The sequence below is a fragment of the Protopterus annectens genome, chromosome 3.part0, assembly GCF_019279795.1.
Source record: "Protopterus annectens isolate FY-2018-M chromosome 3.part0, PAN1.0, whole genome shotgun sequence".
In the NCBI taxonomy this organism is placed as follows: Eukaryota; Metazoa; Chordata; order Ceratodontiformes; family Protopteridae; genus Protopterus; species Protopterus annectens.
In genome coordinates, this window is record NC_056731.1 from 1,751,838,086 (window position 1) to 1,751,852,013 (window position 13,928).

At 40.2% G+C, this 13,928-nt stretch overlaps 1 protein-coding gene across 1 annotated transcript in view; it reads left to right on the forward strand.

Moving 5' to 3' along the window:
- The window catches only part of LOC122797007 (myosin-10-like), an 862,491-nt gene that overhangs the window by 607,414 nt on the left and 241,149 nt on the right, over positions 1–13,928 (forward strand). The window contains exon 6 of the mRNA XM_044065778.1: positions 3,055–3,213. Within this exon, the coding sequence (XP_043921713.1) occupies positions 3,055–3,213 (159 nt within the window). The remainder of the gene's footprint in view (positions 1–3,054; positions 3,214–13,928) is intronic.

Below are 13,928 nucleotides of genomic sequence, written 5' to 3' on the forward strand. Positions count from 1 at the left end.
AAAGCCATCACAGAGGAAGCAGCCCAGATTTCAGATAGATATGAGACTGGGCCATTCAACATAATATGCTACTTTTAGTTAGTATCATCATTATTTAGGCTATCCATAGCATTTGTTCACTTCATATGCAAAAACATAACTACTCTAACTTATTTGGATGATTGTTTTCTAGTGGCCAAGTCTCAGGAGCTGTTCTTGCACCATGTCAGTCTAATTTTCCATGATGCATTCTTGGGAATCGCAATAAATTACAAGACATCATCCCTGACCCTTGTAACTTTATTAACTTAACTGGGAACATCATACTTCCTTTCCAGATGAAGGCCTTTCTATCAAAGGAAAAAATGGTTTTGATAAAGCAATGGCATGACAATACCTACGGGCTTTGTGATACTTAGGTTCATTGATTTAATACTAGACTAACTGGCCTTGTGGACCATTTTAAGCATAGCCAATTTTTCCATGTAAGAATCAAACCCTGCACCTTATGTCTGTAAGGTAAACACCTTAAACTTTATACCAACCAATCTTCTTGTGTTCTCCTGGTTCATTATGAATGTTTGAGAAGATATTGCCAAGCTTTACGATATGCATGGAGCCATTCATCAGCTCCCTTATAAACAATTATTCCCCTTTCCCTATTTGAAAAGAATTACATTTATTAAATTATGTTGCTTAAAACTAATTAATTTCTCCAAGAGAATAAATGTTCTTCCTCCATCATTTACCCAAAATTGATAACAAAATATTCAGACTATGCTTGAGGAGTCCATTTCCACAATCTTTTAGTGAAAGGTAATTAGTCTAATAAAGAAAGGTCTTATCACTTCAGTGTGAAATAGGTGAATGCAGTATTCAAACCAGTGATATGTTTTCAGTACCACATCTCTGTCACCTTCAAATCAGTGATGCATCGACAGATATGTGGGAGTCAGATCATTTCACCTGTGCAGAGAGACAGCTCAATATGACACTGGGCCATTCAGCATAATATTCAACTTTCAGAAGGGCAGTTACCTGGACTTTAAAACCAGTTAACTGACCTTCTAAGTAGACAAATTGCTCCAGTTTATGAATAAAAACTGGATCCACAGGTCTTTCAGGATAGTCTGTAAAGATAAAGCTTATTAGAAATGGACCTGTTTATCACACATCCTGCAAATCAGCTTTAAGCCTTTTGCCTTCTGCTTTCTCATAAGAGGACTTGTAGAACAGATGTCTCTTCATTCCCAGTTACATAAAACTTACCTTTTGCCATCATTCCATTTCCAGTGATTCTGTAAGTACCTTGAAAGGTAAAGCAGGACAGTCAACCTCACTCTTTTAGCTCTCTATGTTTGCAAAGGATGCAAATTATATAGCATATTAAAACTAGCCATTATTCTTCAGTAGCCTTTATCTCTATGCAGAACCCTCCTTACTCAGAATCACTGCAAAGCCCTGAATTGTAATCTCAAGATTCCATTAATCCTCAGCATTCATTCCTTTCCAGCCAAGTACTGAATATCCCAAAAGGAGGCCAGAGTGCCTCCAACAATTAAACTCTTGCTTACAGTAGAAGAAGACATTTGTGTTTGGGACTTACAGACAGGACGTGGATCTCTTGCATTATCCAGTCTCAAAGGTGTAGAATTATCTAAACAAACCAGTTGAATCAAACTTGGCTTACTCATTCATACATTTACATTTATATGCATTTCTGTTACTCTCAGGTTTTCATGTCATAGCAGATCAGTCTGTTAAAGTCATTTTAAGAATACTCTGCATGTGAGACCATAAAAATAGCTTTCCTTCCAGGGGTTTAAAATTAATGCTGGACCTATAGCTTTTCCACTATTTTTACAAAATGAACAGTGGACATTGTTTTTTTCTCGGAAGAAAACACTATTGCTGGTTTCTGCCTCATTAGAAATATGAAATTGAGTGCTACAAGCCCTCATGTACGTGTCGCCTTTATACAGTCTTTCCTAATGAAATGTGTCTTTGAGGACTAAGCCTTCATTTCTGCCCACAGTTTTCTCAGTAGTATATCTCAAACAGTCCTTAAGCTTCCACTGTTCTATACTAATTACTAAAATTAAATGTAGCACCATCCACAGTGACCTCCTTAACAATTACTCCAGGAAGATTCATTCATTCTGTAAAAAAATCTTTTTTTTATCTCCATTAGGAAGGGAGAAGAAGACCTTCCTATAGCCCAACAGGCTTTTTCAAAATGGATGTACTGACTGCTGGTATGACAAGTACAATAAACTTTTGCCCACTACAACAGCATAGTCCACTAGAACAACAGCAAGAGTGGCAACTTGTTTTAGAAATAAGACATATTAGAAAATACCACATGGACAACTGTCCATTCCTTCAGAAAACACTACAAGTTTGAAGCAGAACTGTCAGACAGAGTGTGGTTTGGCATAGCTGCCTGCTTTCCATGGGTAGTCCAGTATTCTGCGGACTGGTACTCAGATGTTATATATTACTGCTAAATTTACCATCTCAGAAGATGGTACCACAAAACAATACCTCTACAAGGAGAGATCTCTGCAAAAGTAAAGTTTACTTTCCTCCTACTTTCTTGGTGAAAAGCTTGTACGTAGTAACTGTTATGTCCAGGAAAAATGTATTGACTGTTTTGTGCCCACCTTTCATAGGGTTCAGTATTAAGTATTTGTCTGTCAAGCCTCATGGTTTAAAGGACCAAGAAAAAGGTAAGCCAACACAATCTTTAAGTGGGACTATTATACCACCTGCTTTAATATTTTCACTTGAGCAATATTTTAAACCAAAATGTGATGATTTATTCTTACAGTGACTTCCTTAACAGTACACTTTTAAGTTAAGAATTTACACAACTTTGCCTTTCTTATCTTTTCCATTTGTTCAGCAGTAAGGACAGAATGATTCCAGTGAATTTTAATGTAATGTCTTTAGCAGAATATCAGTGCTGAACAAAGTCACACTGGAATTTTATTTTCATAAGTTAAACTTGTGAATAATTATGTATAAGGAAAAAACATTGATTTTTTTTGTTTGTATCATGTCTGTTTTTTGCAGGAAAGATTGCTTCAGGACAAGAAAAGTACATGGCATTCAAGGAATGTTAGCGAGTTATCTGTTTTGAAGGAGCAAGAAAGAGGACTGGAAAAAGAACTGATTCATTTGAAAAGATTACTGGAAGAGGAAAACAAGAAGGTTCTTTCAGCAGTGGAACAGGTACCAATTAACTATTCACACTGTTTCCACAAATGTGATTTTCCTGCTTTTGCAGTAGCTGCTTGATTATCCAGATGTGCATTCTACCACATCATTAAAAGTCATCGTCCATCAACAATGTACAAAGTTATAAGAGCTTTCCACTGAAAAATACCCATAGCTGACAGTTTTAGTGAGGAAGTAGCGAGAGTGGGAAAACTAATGATCAAACCAATAGTATTGCTGGGCTGTCTGGTCTCTATAAGGTCTTTCCAACTCAACATGAGGAGAACTGGTTGGGATTCTTATCTGGTCAGCAGAGCCAAGCTTAAATACATTAACGTTACTTCCCAGTGCCTCTATCAAGTAGAGCCACTGGAGCGATCCCCGGGGTGAACTTTCTATTACCTATCCACTCATCAAGATTTCTCTTGAAGAGGGTCAGTGAGGTGCTCTGCTTGACATATCTGGGAAGTCTATTCCAGAGCGTGGGCAGTCTCTGAGTGAGGAACCTGTCCCTCCAGCATGTTCTGTTGACTGTGGTAATGAGGTTGAGGTCTCTGTGTGGTGCGGAGGGATTGGGATTTCTTTAGATGTAGCATTTCTAACAGAGCTGGGTCAGACATGACTTTGTAAGTCAAGCAGAGATCACCTCTAAGTAGACAATATGGCACAGAGAGTATCTGGAGTCTTTTGAGTCTGTCCATGTAGCACATGTGTTTAATACCTATGATCCTCTTCATGAGGTACTTCTGTGGCCTCTCCAGCTGTTGCAGGTGTCTAGTGAGGTATATTCCAAATGAGGCATTATACTTGATGATTCATCTAATGAGGGAAGAGTAGAAAGAGATGATGACCTCTTTCTTCCTGGATGCAAAACCCTTGGTAATGAGATGTGCCACCTAGAAGGACTTTCTGACAACACTGGCAGTGTGGTGGTCGAAGGAGAGGTTGCTGTCAACCTGCATCCTCAGATCTCTTATAATGCCTTCAGTATTCAGTGGGCTCCCATCGATGTGGTAATTAGTGGGAACTGAGATTTTACCAAAGGGGATGATGACACATTTATTGGCGTTAAACTTAAGGCCATGGTTTTGAAACTAGTCATTGGTCTCAGTGAGGCCTTTCTGTAGGATGACTGCATCATTTGGGGAGTTAATAACAGCTACCAGCTTGAAGTCGTCTGTGAACTTGGTTAGCCAGAGTCCCTTTGTTTTGGACTAGATGTGTGAGAAGTAGATGCTGAACAGGAGAGGACCCAGGACCGATCCCTTTGGGACTCCACTCATGACTGGTCAGCAGTCTGACTTGGAGTCCGCTACTTTCATACTGTGTGTTCTATCTGTGAGCCAGTTTGCAACCCACCTAGTGATATAGGGATTGATGCCTAGTTTGGTGAGTTTAGGCCTTGGCCAGATTGAGGTAGGCTGTATGCACTGCCTTACCCTCATCCACAGTCCTGGTGACTGACTCAAAGAAGTCAACCAGGTTGAGCAGACATGATCTCCCTTTCGCAAAGCCAAATTGCGTGGGGTCTAGAGTTTGGAGATTACCTATATCTTTGTTAATCAGGTCCATGATGATGCCCTCCATTGCTTTACATATCAGACTTGTCAGGCTAATGGGGCGATAATTCCCAGGGTCTGTAGTCACTCCCCCTTTATGGAGAGGAATGACTGTAGCAGTGTGCCATTTGGTAGGGACAAAGCCTGAGGTGAGACTGTGACTGAACAGGGCACACAGATGTGGTGCTAGTTCACTTTGTAGTTCATGTAGAACACAGCCAGGGATATTATCAGTCCCATGGAAGCTGTATTCTTGGCTTTGGCCAATGCAGCTTTAACCTGTGCTGCAGTAATGCTGGGTGCCTAGCATTCTTCTGGTATTCTGACTGGTCCTTTGGGTGGGAGAGAGGAGTAAAGTTGGCACTGAATCTGTCAGCCAGTATGTTGGCAATATCTATCGGCTGAGTATAGGAGGTACCATTGTGCAGTATCCCAGAGCAAATCTGGGTATTGCCGTGGAGGTTCTTGATATAGGTATAGATGGCTTTGTGATTGTTTTTAGTGTATGCCGCAATTCTGCCCTCATAGCTGGCTTTAGAGGATTTGATGAGGGATCTCAACTTTTTGTTGAGGCTAATAAGGGAGTTTTTCCAGACTTGGGACTTCATCTTTTTCTGCAACAGTTTCTTCCTTCTGTTGTAGAGTTAATTAATGGCAGGGGACCACCAGATTGGCTTCCTTTTTTTGGAGGAGAGTGCCTTAATTCTGTTGGGTATGGCTAGTTCCATGCATTTATGAACATGTTCATACAGTGCAATGGTGTATGATTTGGCAGTCATGCAGCTATTTTCCATTGGCATGGGTGCTGTGAAGTTAGCCACCTCTGTTTTTAGGAGTCCAAAGTCAGCTTTGGAGAAGTTTTCAAGGTGGTTACCTTTGCGGGGGGTGTGGGTGAGATGTGGATTTCCATGATGATTAGTTTATGGTCGGATCTGACCAGGGAGGGATTGACTGTTAGCGTAGAGCAACGGCCACCCACATTAGTAATAACCACGTCAAGGATGTTGCTTCCTCTAGTGGGGGGTCAGAATGGGCTGGTCCAGGGCATTGGAACTGATGAATTCCAGGAAGCTTTGAGCCAGTGTATTGGTGCTTGAGTAGTTTTCCCAGTTGATGGAGGGGTAGTTAAAGTCTCCTAGTAAGAGAGTGTTGGGTTGGACCTTGATAGATTCCAGAGTGCTTAGGAATGTGGAGTGAGAGTCTAGGGACATGGTTGGGAACCTACAGCAGGCTATGACCTGCATCGCTGTCTTACCCAATGTTAGTTGTACCTGAAGTATTCAGATGCATTATGCTGGGCTAAGGAACTGCCACATTAACAATATGCCCCTAAGAGTTGACTTATTTGTTAGTGATTTGAGAACCTATGTGGAAAATGACCTAATTTTTGACCAACTTGAGTCCATTGTTGTAAGAAAGTCCTTTTATAGTGCACAGGTTATAAACAAAAGGATTGTGCCTAGATATAGGGGATGTCATTGCCCCCCTTTGCCCATACCTCATTAGGTCAGTCATTGAATATAATGCCACATTTGGCATGTTTCTGTCCAGACACATACATCAAGTGGAATGCTCATAGAGGTACATTACTAAAAGGATACAGGGTCTAAACAACATATCCTACATGGACCCTCTCAAAGTCATGTCGCTATACTCGGTATCATACAGACTGCTAAGAAGTGGCCTGTTTCTGACATACATGGCATCCTCTGACCTAATACTGATGGATTTATTGCACATCAGAAAGCCATTTGGCATCAGAAATACTCAGTCTAGGGATCTAAACATCTTCTGCAACATCAACAGAATGTTTTGTAGGGGCAGGTATATCTGACAGAAGATACCACTGCTCTAGAACAGACTCCCCATCCAAATTAAACAAAGTTCATCCCTGTCCATATTCAAGCACATCTTGGATCAATGATGGAAAACAGTAAATTTACCCCCAGGACTGCCCCCTGTACTACTGATCTATTGTATGATCCGGGTTATTCTCATTAGGAGTAATATATAATTACCGACCATGGGATGGCTAATGCCAGTCTCTAACCACATGTTTTAGGTTAATTCAAGCCTTGATAGGCGTATTGGCTAGGCTTAAAATAGCCCACAAGGGCAGGTAGCCTAGTACTTACTTATGAACAAATATATCCAGAATTTGTTTAACCAAATGCAGGATCACTGATGTTTCTTACTGTACAGCTAACTGCTGAGATAAAGCCGACAACATTAATTTTACTGAAGATGACAGGATTAAAGTTGGCAGCCCAAAAAACAGCATAGAGTCTATTTCTATAAAGCGTGATATAGACAATCTCTGGACCAGTATTTATCAGAGGCTGAACTGCTGTGCAAATATTTGATACTGAGACCGGTAATGTATCCTTGGATTTGAATGCAGAGGTTGATTTAGCATATTTTCATTCATTTGAAATAGTTGGAAGAGAATCCTTTTAATTTAATCCTTGACAGGAGACAGCAGTGGTCTAGAAGTTGCAAGCCCAAACTAAGGGGAAGCAGAATCTTTTGAACTCACCCTTTCCATTAAAAAGCATTGGTCTGGCTCTTTCCCACAGTGCAGTCATGTGTACTTACATCTACAGAAATACTGAAGTGTTTATAATGTTTATGAAATGTGCCAATTTTTGGAAGGAAACTGTAATTTTGTTCCATAGAGACCACCCTGTTGCTCTCTATCAATTTCCTCTTTCATTTTAAGAAGCCTCTTCCATTTTAAGAAGCAATTCACTCTTAGCCTTACAGATTTTGCAGTTTCAGTAGTGGAACAACATAGAAATACAATTTGATAATGTTAAGGAAGTTATATATATTTTTACCCCTAGAATTAATATGAGAGGACTTCCCATTCAGAACAACTCAAGGCTATCTGCTAACTAACAAGAACTCATTCAACTCATTCGCTCCAGTGGAGCTCTGCAAGTTTGCTCTTAACATTCAATAACCATATCCTGAACGTTTTGGCAAAATCAAATTATGGCTTCATATTTCAAATAAATGATCATATCTCTGGAGAAAAAAAAGTTTACTAAAGAAATGTAAATGGCAAGTGGTTCAGCATAAAAAAATCTTTACAGTGGTATTAATTAGATTCTAAGTCTTAAACTGGATATTATAAGTCATAATAAATACAATCACTCTTCATTTTGTAATATATTGTAAACAATTTGCATTATCTCAGTAACCACTCAAGGTACACACATACCGTAAGCACCATTTTGTTTGTCCATCTGTGTTTTTTTCATGCGAGGTTAAGCAGTTCAGTTTGTGTTACTTGATTGTTCGGATATTTAGAGAAATATAAAAACTGTAGCAATATAAATAAATAGTATAGGAGCAACAATTAATTCCTTTTTAGCAAGACTAAACAGAGGTCAAATATCAGAACAATAGTGTTATAAGTTTTAAGATGAATTCCTTCATTAGCTTGCTTGTTGCATGGTTTTGGAATTATTAATGAAACTATGAATAGGCTATATTAGATTCAGATGCAACCACTGAAAGATATAGAGGCTGTAATTAGTTAATTAATCAGAAACCATACAAATGTGTGTCTTGTCAACCAAAAGTTTACTAGAAAGAACTATTGCATTTCAACAAGGTATGGTCCTATACTATACTTCCTGACGTTACAAAACCTACTGAGATCATATCATAAAACATTCTCTGTCATAGCAAAGGACCAATGTAACTGCACTTGAAACAAAATTTAAATGTCTTTCCTTCCAAATTGGGACACAGTTTATCAATGTGCTGTTTGCACAGTAATTCATTATTTATTTTCATAAACATATAGATTTTGCTGGTTTACTATCATTAGGGTGAAACCCTACAATTTTGAAATGCATAATCCTGGTAACATAATATAGAAGGCCAAAATGCTGAAGACCACATTGTCACACTTCTGCACTTGCCACCCCCACAGGACCCATGATAGCATATGTTCCTGAGTTTACACTGGAGGGGATTTTTCAGTATTTAAGATTTTAGACATTATGGTGTTCAGTGTGTTGGGTCTTTATATTGTTTTACTGTAATTATTCATTTCAGGATTGTGGGCTTCAACCTTGTGATAGTAAACCGGTTTTGCTATGTTTCCTCTAGGTAACTGTGAAATTAAACAAGCTTGCTGCTTTTTTTAAATGATCTGAATGATAATTATTATACTTATTTTATGGTTTTCATTCAACAGCAGATTATAAATAAACTAAATAATTCTGCAGGCACTCAAGTATTTTTTTCAGCAACGGGAAGATGTGGATGATGGAAATATAATGATTATTAGATTAAAAGAAAGAATATAAAAATTGTGTGGCTCTTTCAGCTGAATGTAAGTAATGTGGGTGGATGGGGATTACTGATTTACATTTTTGGGACAGGTAGCTTTACAACAACAAAGGGACCCATTTCGGAACAGAAGGCAGCTGTAGTAAGAAGCTCTGTTCAGCAATGACCTAAGGTCTGTGATGACATGGGTTATTGCCAGCTATGCCAGAAAAAGTAGGGCAGTGGATATGTAACATATGCCAGTGTAGCTAGCTGGAGTTTTGCAAAAGAATTATATGTCATTTGTATGTCAAACTGATTTGTCACAGTGCTTGTGTTGAAAATGTATTTCTAAAGCTGCTTGTGTTACAAATGTACCAACAGTGGGCCCTGCTGGACAGAAAACAAATACACCTGTAGGTCAGACTGTATTGTAACTGTTGAAATTAAAATATTGTAACAGAGGATACTGGAAGAGACGAGGTTAATCTCAGTCCAGCTAACTTTGAAAAATAGTCTGAAACTAATTTACCTGGTTTAGGCTATACAGATTGTATATTACAGTTTTGATTATAGTCATAGACAAAATGTCTGTTAAAACCAGGACTAGGAATCCTACTGTATTGTCCTTAGGGGTGAACTAATTGTTACCCTGAAAGGGTGGAAGTTTTTGAAATGGCTTTATAGCTTCCAGATGCTATAACATGTCTTAGCAAAGCTCTAATGTGTATATGATGACACTGTGGCCTCTCCTTGCTGCATTGGTCAAACACTACCACTTGTAGTAGTATTAATTTTACTCAGTATAAATGGGCATGTTTGTAAAAGCCTTAGAGTAGCTGGCTTTGGAGTGTTCTGGTGGCAATATCTACCTTATAGTCTGGGCAGAGGGGACATAGCTGGTAAATCTGTGCCAGCATTTCCCAGGTGTGTGTGTGTGTGTGTGTGTGTGTGTGTGCGCACTTGCACGTGTGTGTGTGTGTGTGTGTGTGTGTGTGTGTGTGTGTGTGTGTGTGTGTGTGTGAGAAACTCAAATCTCAAAGAGTATGTGTGTGTCAGCAACATGGAGCAGGGCCACAGAGCACTGTTTTCACAGAGATGTTGGTAGAGGAATTGGCTTGGAACACTTGGCAGAGGACTCAACTCTACAGCTGTGTCAGTGTGGAGTCTTATTTGGGGCCTGGAGAGAGAGAGAAGGGGAAACACAGCCCCAGGACTGAGTGTGCCCCCTGTGTGTTCTTAAGGGAAATTGTGCTTGTTGCAGAGAGCTGCATCTGGAAATATTGTTTGTATGTATTTTTGTTCCAAGTGAACGTCCCTCACTGGTGTCAGGGGTGAGGATTGAGGCTCCTTAATTACTGACCCAGAGGAGGGACATCATGTATTGGTGAGCAGGGCTATGGATATCAATTGAACTTCTGTAGCCTGTAGGCAGTTGTCACTGAAGGTGTGTGTACTCTCAGCAACCACAGGATAAACATACAGAGTTTATTTTCACAACAGTTTTATTTATTTTTTGTTAGTTTAGTTTAGTCAGGGAAAGTAGGCAAAGATGTCAGCAGAGTATTATGGCAAGCTGACAAAGATCCAGGTGGCCAAGGTGTATGAAGCCAACGGACTGGTGCGTGCCAACCTGACTAAAGAGGAAATGATTATAACCATAGTCACAGCTGTAGCCCAGATCAGCAACCAGGAAAACAACCCGTCTGTTGCTGGAGATGTGCAGCCCTCAGAAACAGGACAGTTCACCTTTTCCTCAGAGGACTTAAAAATCCATCTGGAGTTAAAGAGACTTGAACTGGAGGCCAAACATTTGGAATTATAACTGGCAGAGAGACTGTGGCATTTGGAGGCTGAAGTAAATAAGAAACTGTGGCATTTGGAGGCTGAACAAAATGACAAGCAGTGTCAACATGGGAGGGAGATGCTCACTCTTCATCAGGGTCATGGAGGTAATGGGGAAGGGAATAATCAAACCCCTGAAGCAATAAACGTCAGTAAATGTCTTCGATAGTTTACAGATGGTGATAATTTTGATAGTTTTATTCATATATTTGAAGTAGTATGTAAACAGTATAATGTTAATCAATGGCTCTGGGTATGGTTCCTGACCCCCTTGCTCCATGGTAAAGCTGTAACTACTGTTTCTAAATTGTCTGATACTGATTGATTAAACTATAATAAAGTTGAACAATGTTTATTGGAATGTTTTAAGTTAACATCTGAAACTTACAGAAAAAAGTTTTGCGAGCAAAGACACAAGGCAGATAAAAGTGTATGTAATTATATTGCTAAATTAAATCTTATTTTCATAGGTGGGTGAGTGGATGTCAGGTCACTACTTTTGAAAGGCTGGCAGACCTTTTGGTAAGGTAACAAACCCTTAGCACTTTGTCTGAGGATATGAGAATTTGGTTTGCAGACCAGGAATGTAACTCTGCAGATGAGCTGGGGAGAAAAGATCTCCACTTAGCAAGCAGGACATCACTGCACAAGAAGGGGATACACAGTGCTGCGTATGGATATAAGGGAACCCAGGTGGGCAGCCTAAATCATCCCAGCAGAGTCCACTAGTAACTGGGGAAGCCACTAGTTCAGGTAAATGGCCAGGATAAATGTAGCCAGTGGGGCCATGTAGCATACAGATGTCCATGGAAGCAAGGTAGGGGGAAAAAGTGAGGAAGCCAGCAAGTGGGAATAACAGTATGCCAGTAGTAAATTGTCTGGAGACAACAGGGGTACCAGACTATCACCAGAGTTTATATCCTATCATAGTGGATGGAAAACAGGCCACTGCTAAGAGAGACACAGCCTCTGACATAACCATTGTGAAGCCTGCAGTGGTTAAAGAGGAGCAGTACTTGCTTGGGCAGTCCATTCTAGTCAGAGCTTTAGGAGGGACTCCATACCAAATGCCTTTGTCCAAGGTTCACCTTGACTGGGAAGGTGGAAAAGAAAGAAAAATGTAAGTGTGTTTAAGGATATCCTATAGATGTCCTGTTAGGGAATGATATTGCTAATGTAGTACCTTCTGTGCATGCAGTGACACGCAGTCAGGCTTGGAGGCAGGCATGCAGGTCTGGTAGCCTAGGCGAGACCCAGACACACCCCACACCTGAAGCTGGGGCTGGTGATGTGGCTATTTCAGGGAGGGAGCTAACCTGTAGCAGTGAGCCTGAAGATGAGCCACAGCTGCTGGCAGGTACTGCTGTTCCCTTGGACAGAGTGACTGCAAGGACAGAGGTGAGTGGTAGTACCCAGGCTGGCAGTGAAGCACCGCTGTCAGTAGATACCAGACTTCCTATGGAAGGGGAGCTGGGAGGGGTCACAAAGATATAGTTGAGACAGGCTCACCTCTTGGATCCTACACTAAGAGGCTTGAGGGAGGTAGCTAGAGAGGCACCTGATCCTCAAGGAAAAGGGGAGTCTGTAAACTGGAACAAGGGGTTACTGTACAGAGAGCAGATCCCTGACAGGGCTAGAGAGTGAGGTAGTACAGCAGTTGGTAGTGCCTAGAGCCTACCGTCTGGCACTTCTAGCCATAGCCCATGACATTCCTTTTGCAGGTCATATAGGCATAAAGCATACCAAGAGATGTACTATGCAGAACTTTTATTGGTCTGGGACTGCAACCAAAATTACTACATAGCAGCACAATTTAACCCCCACTTTAATAACTCAATAACCTCTCTACTCGACAAATACCCTAGTACACCTCTGACTATACCTGAAACTTTCAACAACAATTATACCCTTCTCCATCTCAAACCAATCCAAACAAGCTATGTAAAAATGTTACCTTCCAAATTAAAACCTTGCACATTAGCTGCAGAGCAGCTACCTGGTGACTTTCTTCAACTCGCTGCTACTTCCATTGCTTACCCTATATCCATTCTCATCAACCGCTCTGTCTCCAAAAAATATGTGCCTTTCCTCAGGAAAATATCTCACATAATACACTTACATAAAGGCGATTCCTCTACTGACATATCCAACTATAGACCCATAGCTATTCTGTCTCCACTCACTAAAATCTTAGAAAAAATGTATTCACAAACACCTCTTAGAACATTTTCTGCCCAAAAACCTATTGTCTAATACACAGCATGGCTTCCGGCCCAGGCATAGCACCAGTACAGCTCTAATCAGCTTTACTAATACTGTAAATCAACTTAAAAACAAAAACCAACCAGTCTCTGCTACCTTCCTAGACATGTCAAAAGCATTTGACACTGTAGCACATCAAATACTTTTTAACAAACTAGCTTCCTATCACTCCAGCTCAGAAGTCCTAAAATGGTTTCATAGCTACCTGTCCGACAGGAAACAAGCCACTTTATAGAACAATAAACTCACCCCCCAACTCCCTATAGGTGTTGGGAGTCCCATAAGGTTCAATCCTGGGACCACTGCTATTCACAATTTTTACTAATCATCTTAACACCACAGCTAACTCAACAACAATTGTACAATATGCTGATGATGCTTCCTTAATCTGCTCTGCCCCCCACTATTACAGAACTCCAAGAAAAAACTCAAGCAGCCCTCCATAACATTGAAAGTTACCTAACAGTCCATCAATTTATTCTTAACCCTAAAAAAACAAGATTATGGTTTTCCAGCATACCCTGACAGCTAACAATCTACCTCCTGCCTATATTTCATCTTCCAGTGGCACGAAAATAGAGCCCGTTGAATATACAAAACTTCTGGGCATTACAATTGATAGTGGACTTAAGTTTGACAAACACCTTGCACTAACTATTAAAAAGGTTCATGGCAAACTGGGTTCACTCTATAGGTCTAAAGCATATCTCAATGACCATGCTAGACTCGCAACAGCTAGAACTCATCTGTTAACTTCCCCTCTATACTGCCCAAAAGTAT